The sequence below is a fragment of the Arachis ipaensis genome, chromosome B01 (genome assembly GCF_000816755.2).
Source record: "Arachis ipaensis cultivar K30076 chromosome B01, Araip1.1, whole genome shotgun sequence".
NCBI lineage: Eukaryota > Viridiplantae > Streptophyta > Magnoliopsida > Fabales > Fabaceae > Arachis > Arachis ipaensis.
The window spans coordinates 4,952,596-4,960,899 of record NC_029785.2 but is presented as its reverse complement, the minus strand read 5'-3'; the positions used below and the strand labels follow the sequence as shown (position 1 = coordinate 4,960,899).

The following is an 8,304-nucleotide window of genomic DNA, read 5'->3' as shown; positions in this document are numbered from 1 at the left end:
TTAATTAAAAGACATAAATTAAGATTTTTTTTTTACTAAAGATAGGAGATTCGAACCCACAACCTCTTAAATGAGTATGTGGAGACATAAACTAAGATTGTTAATAATAAAAGAATTTTTTAAATTAGTAATTTTATCCACATACAAGTCTTTTTGACTTACAAGTTGCTACATATATGGGCCTTTTAATGCGTTATTCAACTGCTTCTTGTTTTCAAAGCGCTACACTCACCATGTATTATGAACGACTCTTCTTCTTCTTCCTTCATGAAAACGATTTGCCAAATTTGTTCGACCTCCTTCGTGCGTTTTCTCTTTGCCTTTTCATTCGTTGTTTTACCTGCGTTTATCATTGGTATTCTTACTTCGTTTTTTTTCGATTTTCATGATTTCCGAAATCAAGCTTTGAAATCATTTGAAGATAATGGAACTTCAGAAATACACCCAAACAATTACAGAAATATACCCAAACGATTACAAAAATACACCCAAAGGATTACAGAAATACACCCAAATGGTTACAGGAATTCACCCAAACGATTATAGAAATACACCCAAAGGATTACAGAAATACACCCAAAGGATTACGAAAATACACCCAAAGGATTTAAGAAATACACCCAAAATTCGTTGAATTACACCTTATGCATAATTCAGAACTCTTTCTCTTTCTCCTCCTCATCTGCTTCTTCTTCTTCTTCAAAAATGATTTCAGAGTTTAATGTCAAAAAATAATGAAATCGAGAATAACAAAGAAAGAAAATAGAGAGAAAAGCACGTAAATGAAGAAGGAGAAAAAGAAGGCAAGAAACGAAAGAAAAGAAGAAGAAGAAGAGGAAGAGGAAGAGGAAGAAGAAGGTGCTGCAAGAAGAAGAAGAAGGTGCAGAAGATGAGGAGGAAGAAGATGAAAAACGTGCAATAACGGTTCGAAACACGTTAATATAAATGACTTATAAAGGCTTGTATAAAAAAATGTTTGTATACGAAAATTTTCTCACGATGATAATAGGTATCAACTAGTTCTTTAAAGATTTAATTAATATGCATTTTAAAATAATCTGTTACCTAGCATCCCCTCAAACTAGGATTATACATTTCTAGTAATCCTAGTTTGGAGTTGCAAGAATTAAAGAGATCGTTGGAGACAACAATTTTGATATAAGATTTAGTTAACATGTGTATTCTTACAACATATGATAAGTTTACTATTAATGAAAAATTTTAAATATTTTTATTTAATAAATGTAAAATAAATATATTAAAAATTTAAATTTTTTATATTTTTAATAAAATTTTTTTTAATTTATAAATTTAATAAATCTTCTCTTTAATTAAACATGTGACATTTCTATTTTTTTTACTTGGGACGTGATGGAAACCTTTAACCACGTGTCTTGGATTGGGACTTGGTATTATTGCTCGTGCAATTGGTGGGGCCACTTGCCCACTAAACATAAAACACACTCACATTCACATCACACAACACAACGCAACACAATCTTCTCTCTCTTCCTTTCCAAAAAATAGGAACCAACCCCCCCTTTTCACCCCCAACACCCAAAAGACAAACATCACTATGAATAAAAGACACACTCCATTTTCACCACCACCTTTTTCTTCTTCTTCTTCTTCTTCTTCTTCTTCTTCAGTCTCTTCTCCTTCTTCTTCCATTCTTTTTCATTTTCTCCATATTTTCTTCCCTGATCCACTATGGTACTTTTCTCAATCAAGAAACAAACACCTCGTTCACCTTCTTACGTCTTCCCTTCAATAATTGGTCTCGCTCTCTTCTCCCTCACCGCACTCCTCCTCCTCTATAAGGTCCCTTACCTTTCCCTCTCAATTTCACCTCAATTATCTCATTCTTTCTTTTTTCTAATTTTCACATCACATTCTCTTTAATTACTTTACATTTTGAATCTTAAATCATTTTCTGAAGAAAAGGTGCAATTCATAAATGCATCAAAGTTGTTCTAATTGTTCGTCATATAACCCTAATCACTGTTTAAACTTCTTCAGGGGTTGCATTGAAATATAATAGATCTCGGATATAACAGTAATTTTTTTGCTTTTGAAGTTTCGGAGTGTTTAATTGACCGGTTTTGTTTATGTGGGGAATTTCGTCGAGCAGGTTGACGACGTCGTTTCGAGAACCGGAACCGTCGCGGGTCACAACCTAGAACCGACTCCATGGCACGTGTTCCCTATGAAGTCGTTTCCAGAAGAGACGCGCCAGAGCCGCGCGTACAGAATCATTCAATGCTCCTACCTCACGTGCCGCTACTCCTCTTCCACCCACGAACGACGCCGTTTCGAGGCGGCTAACGGTGCTTCCTCCTCCCCGAAGTGCCCTGACTTCTTCAGCGCGATCCGGCGGGACCTTGAGCCGTGGAAGAAGACGGGGATCTCAGAAAGACACGTGGCGGAAGCTCAGAAGCTCGCAGCTTTTCGGGTTGTGATTGTGGGTGGGAAATTATACGTGGATTGGTACTATGCTTGTGTTCAGAGTAGGGCAATGTTCACGATTTGGGGAATATTGCAGCTTCTGAAAAGGTACCCCGGGTTGGTGCCTGATGTGGATTTGATGTTTGATTGCATGGATAAGCCTACGATTCTCAAGGCTGAGCACCAGAATTTTCCTTTGCCACTATTTCGGTATTGCACAACAAAGGAGCACCTTGATATTCCTTTCCCTGATTGGTCTTTTTGGGGATGGTAAGTTTTTTTCCCCCTCTTGGGTTTGTGCCAAAATTCCATATTTGTTTGAATTTTACTAATGAGAAAGAAAAAAAAATGTAAACTTTATGAATGGGTAAGTGTGTGAGATATTTATTACATCTTTAAGGTAATGTCTAATGAATGATGTGTGGTGTATATTGTGCCTACTTTGGAATTTATTTCGTTTTGACTTTTTGCTTTTGGATTTTGTTGTGTATGTGTGCATGCAAGTTGGTGCTTTTTTGTGTGGTTTGATAAATTTTAAACTTTTTTTTGTTCAGCTGTTTGTTGTTTGAGATATGTTACTTTTCCATGCATGATAATTTTAAGAGCAACAGAAATGACATAAGCACATCAAACACACTTTGTGAATGTCATTCCTTGTATTGTATAATATTTGGATAGTAGAATAAGACTTCGTAATATGAGAAAGCGAAGAGATGTTCAGCCTTACACCATTTAGTTGAGCTTACACAATGCGTTTAACTGATTTGGGACTTGGGAGTGTTCATTCTCATTTTATTGATAAGCTCACTGGTAGAAAGGTTGCTGTGTAGTACAAACTGCTAGGTAGATCTATCAGAAAATGCAAATGCAAATCCTTCGTAATAAACAATTCTTACCCATTCAGCACTCTATGTGTTTATGTACATCACTTTTATAGTGGATATAAAAGATAATATTGGAGGTATATGATTTGGTTTAAGGAAGGTGAATGTAAGTTGAAGTGTTAAAGTGGCTTGAGGTAGAATTGATTTCAAGATTAAGTTATCTTATGCTACTTATGGCTCTTGTGCTGCCTTTTGCTGTTGTGAACTTGTGATAGATGTGTTTGTTCCTGTACTTTCTTTCAAATTCAGCTTGCTATCTGTCATAAAGGGTGTGGATAACAGGATAAGTGGGGAAAAGAAAGGACAGGATTCTAGGAACTAATGTAAATGACCTATGTTGATGTTTTATGATTTACCAAGAATTGCATGGTGTTTGTTAATTTTGGTGTATATGTTTGATGCAACGAGAACTTATGTTAAACATTTGTTGCTCAGGTCAGAGATAGACATTTTACCTTGGCAGGAGCAGTTTGCAGATATCAAGGTAGGTTCTAAAAAAGTAAGTTGGAGGAACAAGATTCCGCAGGCATACTGGAGAGGAAATCCAGATGTTGCATCCCCTATTCGTACTGAGTTACTGAACTGTAATGATTCAAGTAAGTGGGGAGCAACAATCATGCGTCAGGTTAGGTTACATTAATTGAATAATTTGCTCTTTAATCATACTTTGCAATATCAATTTATTGTTATTAGTTATTACTAAATTTTAGTTGTCTGATGTGTATTTTGATATGCATTGTAGGATTGGGGAGAAGCTGCAAGACGTGGCTTTAAGGAGTCAAAACTTTCAAAGCAGTGTAACCACCGGTGAGTACACTTATTTGTTATTTCTTCATGTTTGAGCATAACTTGGAATGCCAGTTTCGCAAGGAGCTGCACAATCTCATTAGATGGGTCATATTATATAAAAAATATGAATGAATTATTTTGAGCCATTATTGGTGCAAATCATAAAAAAGCCCTTTTGATTTCTTCTTTAAAGAATGCATGTATTTAGGAGTTAAGGGGATCAATATATAGACTTTTGTTTTACCTGACAGTTTCTTTTAATGCATTGGATACTTAAAAATGTTGCTCTTAGGACACTAGTTGGAAAAGTAAGTTCCATTTCAAATATCTGATTTATTTTATTTTATTTATTTTTATATTGGGATATTATCTTGGTGCTGATGATCACCCTTTTCTCTCTTCCTCTTCTTGTAGGTATAAGATATATGCTGAAGGGTATGCATGGTCAGTAAGTCTGAAATATATCCTCTCATGTGGTTGTGTTACACTAATTATATCACCCCAGTATGAAGATTTTTTCAGTCGTGGCCTTATTCCAAAACATAACTACTGGCTTGTTGATCCTCAAGATCTATGTCCATCTATAAAGCAAGCAGTAGATTGGGGAAATGAACATCCAGATGAGGTATATCTTTACTCATTCTTGCATTTCCTGGCCTTTAGTTTAATCCATGCTTATATATATATAGCTCCATGAGGACTGATATTGTGCTATACATTCTTGATATTATTTATTACAAAAAAATAAAAATGGGCATAGCATAGTTAAAACTCTTAAGTTACCCTTGAGTCTAACAAATCATTAAATAAGACATTAGTGATTTTTTTTTTAAAACTACAGAAAATGTTTCCCACTGGGATAAGGCTTTGTTGTTGTACAAAAAATGCTTGAACTTATCAAGTTTCTGTAGTTGGACATTGCTCGATATGGTTGTGAACCATGCTGACCCGAATCTTCAATTTAACTGCTTCAAATCAATGTTAATTTTTTCTCAATATACAAGGCGCAACATGATTAGGAATGGTTTTTGTCCACAAAACTTTAGTGAGCCAACGCTATAACATAATATTAGCAGAGGCAGTTACTGTATGATGCCATAGCATGGGAATGATGAGTTGCACATCTGGTACTGTACTTCAGCTATGTGTCTGCCAGTCCCATAACTTGTCTGCTACTTTGATTAAGGAACTTTATTTGTTGCCAAGATCTGTAACAGCACACCAATGAATTTGATTATTGATACAGTTGCTTTTTTGTGTTGCTATAGGCTGAGGCTATCGGGAGAAGAGGGCAGGATTTCATGGAAAGCTTGAATATGGATCGAATTTATGACTACATGTTTCACCTTCTTTCGGAATACTCGAAACTTCTGCAGTTCAAGCCTACTCCCCCATCTTCTTCCTTGGAAGTTTGTGTGGATTCTGTGCTTTGCTTCGCAGATGAGAAGCAGAGGGGATTCCTTAATAGATCAAGTACGTTTGCTTCACAAAGCCTTCCATGCACTCTCAAACCTGCCTAGAGAGTAATCTCAGTCACGTTGTTTTCTGCCAAAAAATACCACACAAAAGTATGGAACATCCAGTTACAAGAAGTTACATTGAATTAGCTATATACCACGGTTAGTGATATTGCTGGTATCAAAAGAAAAGTAAGTATATCATGTAAATTTATAGTGCCTTATAGTAGTTCATCATTTGCATGACTTAAGCTTTTGTAATAGGTCATTGCATATTTGGATTATATGATTCATTTGAGAGGAAAAAAAAATCACGGGAATTCTTATTATTTCATTTTATTTTCCGGTCATCTTACTTTTTCCCATGGAGAGTGGATATGGTCATTCTTTATTTTATAATGTGACTTCTTTTTAATGATATTCTTATATGGTTGGTTAATATATTCATCTTAAATTTTATAGGGAAAAAAAAAATTATGTATGGAAGTGACAATAAGATCGAAATAATTTATAGTCAATGTTTGGTGAATGTGTCTTTTTCATCATAACGGAATACGATTATAGTCTTCCAAGTTTTAAGGATAGGAAGTTCGTCAATAACATGAGTTTATTGTATTTACTTTTTCTTCGACGGGCATAGTGTTTGGTAAAGTGTGATTTTGTTTTATACTTTTAAGTGGAACTAAGAGAAAATATATAAAAGAAGATATTGAATGGTAAAAAGTCACACTTTATCAATCAATTGAAGAAAAAATTCAGAGGATCTACTCCTCTCGTATTTTTATTGTGGCAATCAACAATCCCAGCTCTCGATGAGAAGAATGTCACCATTACTTATGACCAAAAAGAAAAAAAAAAGACAGAACTGCCTTTACTAGACGAGTGGGAAAATACTACTATTTATTAAGGCAAAAGCAAGAACTATCTAAATGATGTTTGGTCGGGGAGGGTGTAAATTCTGTGGACAGTTTTCATGAGTTCCTGTTTTATTTTCTACACAATATAAATAGGTAGCTTTTATTCATAGGAGGACATAAAATGTCCAAATTTAATCATGGAAATCTAATATAAGTGATAGTTGTTTTTAAGTGGCTTAAATATTTTTATGGTTTCTTAGACTTTGAAAAGGGGTTGAATTAAGGTTCTTGAAGAATTTTACTCTTTTTCACTTTGCAGGAAACAAATTATGTAGGAGATTATTTTCTTTTTATCTCATATAGTTTAGAACAGAGCAATGAAGTAATGGAAGATTATTACAACCATATATTCTAGTTCAACTTTCAAATGTAAACGAGGCTTAAGTTTAGTTTTTGTTATAAACAATTGATAGAATTTTTACTATAATCAAACGAATTACAACCATCAATTCTAATGAATCAAAAACCTAATTCATCAATAACCTATAAACTCAAACCAAGTCCATACACCACCAAGCTCAAATCAAGGTTATCAAGCCAAAATGCCAAATACACCAAATAACACTAACAATTCAAGCTATTAGTTCATAATCCAACCAATGTTTATCATTTATCAATTATTGTTAATTTTAATTCTAAACTCAACAATTTTATCCTAAATCATTGAGAAAAACGTGTGTGCTGTAATCTCAAATAAAAGAACCAAAATAGCCTTGTGAATTTGCATTCCTTGATGAGATGGGTTACGCGTTTCTTCAGATTTCCGACATCCTGGGTATAATGATGTGCAGTTAGTACCTGTTTTAATTTCGTAGGTTTGCTCTCGTTAATAGTGATTTGTTGAGGATCCTACACATGCAAGTCATGTTTTCACTTTTCAGGGTTCTTTTCGTATCAAGTTTTCAGTTTATGCCAAGAGAAAATCCTCATCCTTTTACTAGAAATTTTATTTAACTGAGGTCAATTTATTATAAAATAATGGTAAGTATGTGTATATGCTATAATAATACGTGAATGTTTTACAATAGGATAACCTTAGTTGATTCATTAATATTACTATTATATGCTTTTAATCGGATATGTAACATGTAAATCCATAATGTTTGAACAGAAAAAAAAAAAAAACGTTTAGCGTGATAAAGCAAGCGAGGTGGTCGCCGTTTAATGCGATAGTAGTAGTGTAAGGTAGGGGTCTTCAAATTCAAACCAATTTAAATTAAACCGCTCATCTAATTCAATTCAAATTGAAAATCGATTAAAATCGCACTAATTCGAATTTGATTGGATTAAACAAAGAGATATTAATTAATTAAATAGTACTTGATCATCTCAATTTGTCAAAGACCTCTGTATATAATATTAATCGGACAATTCTCAAATACCCTTTCATGATTTTGAATTAAAACCTTTATTCTTTACTTGCTCTTAACTTTTGAAAGTTTCACATATAACTATCCGTATGAAAAAATTGGTCTTAGTAAGTACAAATTTATCGTTTTCAGCATCTATCTTTGAATCTTGTTGATTGTCATACCAAATGATATTATTAATAAAAATTGTTTTTTCTAAAACTTAAGTGAAATACTATCATTATTTAGAATCATATTATTTGTGGGATTAATGCAATTTTTTTTATTTTAGTCTTTGTTAATATTTCGCATTCAATCAAGTAATATTTAAGTCTTTTAACGTATAATTAATCGTGTACTATTGCATAGGTATTTAAAAATACATAAAAAAAAAATAGCAGTGCAAATGATAGTATGTAAGATGCGCCGGGGTGAAAATGACGGTGCAAATTAAATCGGAAAT

The 8,304-nt window shown here is 33.6% G+C and overlaps 1 protein-coding gene across 1 annotated transcript; it reads left to right on the top strand.

Annotated features, from left to right (window-relative positions):
* Window positions 1,488-5,995, top strand: LOC107606590 (O-glucosyltransferase rumi homolog). Its single transcript, XM_016308657.2, has 6 exons — window positions 1,488-1,821; window positions 2,132-2,715; window positions 3,765-3,954; window positions 4,072-4,136; window positions 4,533-4,743; window positions 5,387-5,995. The coding sequence occupies exons 1-6, from the start codon at window positions 1,711-1,713 to the stop codon at window positions 5,636-5,638; spliced, it is 1,413 nt and encodes a 470-aa protein (XP_016164143.1). The 5' UTR covers window positions 1,488-1,710; the 3' UTR covers window positions 5,639-5,995.

Bases quoted from the DNA above. Each gene is read 5' to 3' on its own strand.
- LOC107606590 (XM_016308657.2), top strand. From the start codon at position 1,711: ATGGTACTTTTCTCAATCAAGAAACAAACACCTCGTTCACCTTCTTAC. The intron at 4,137-4,532 runs GTGAGTACACTT...CTCTTCTTGTAG, and splicing joins TCAAAGCAGTGTAACCACCG to GTATAAGATATATGCTGAAG. The intron at 4,744-5,386 runs GTATATCTTTAC...GTGTTGCTATAG, and splicing joins GAAATGAACATCCAGATGAG to GCTGAGGCTATCGGGAGAAG.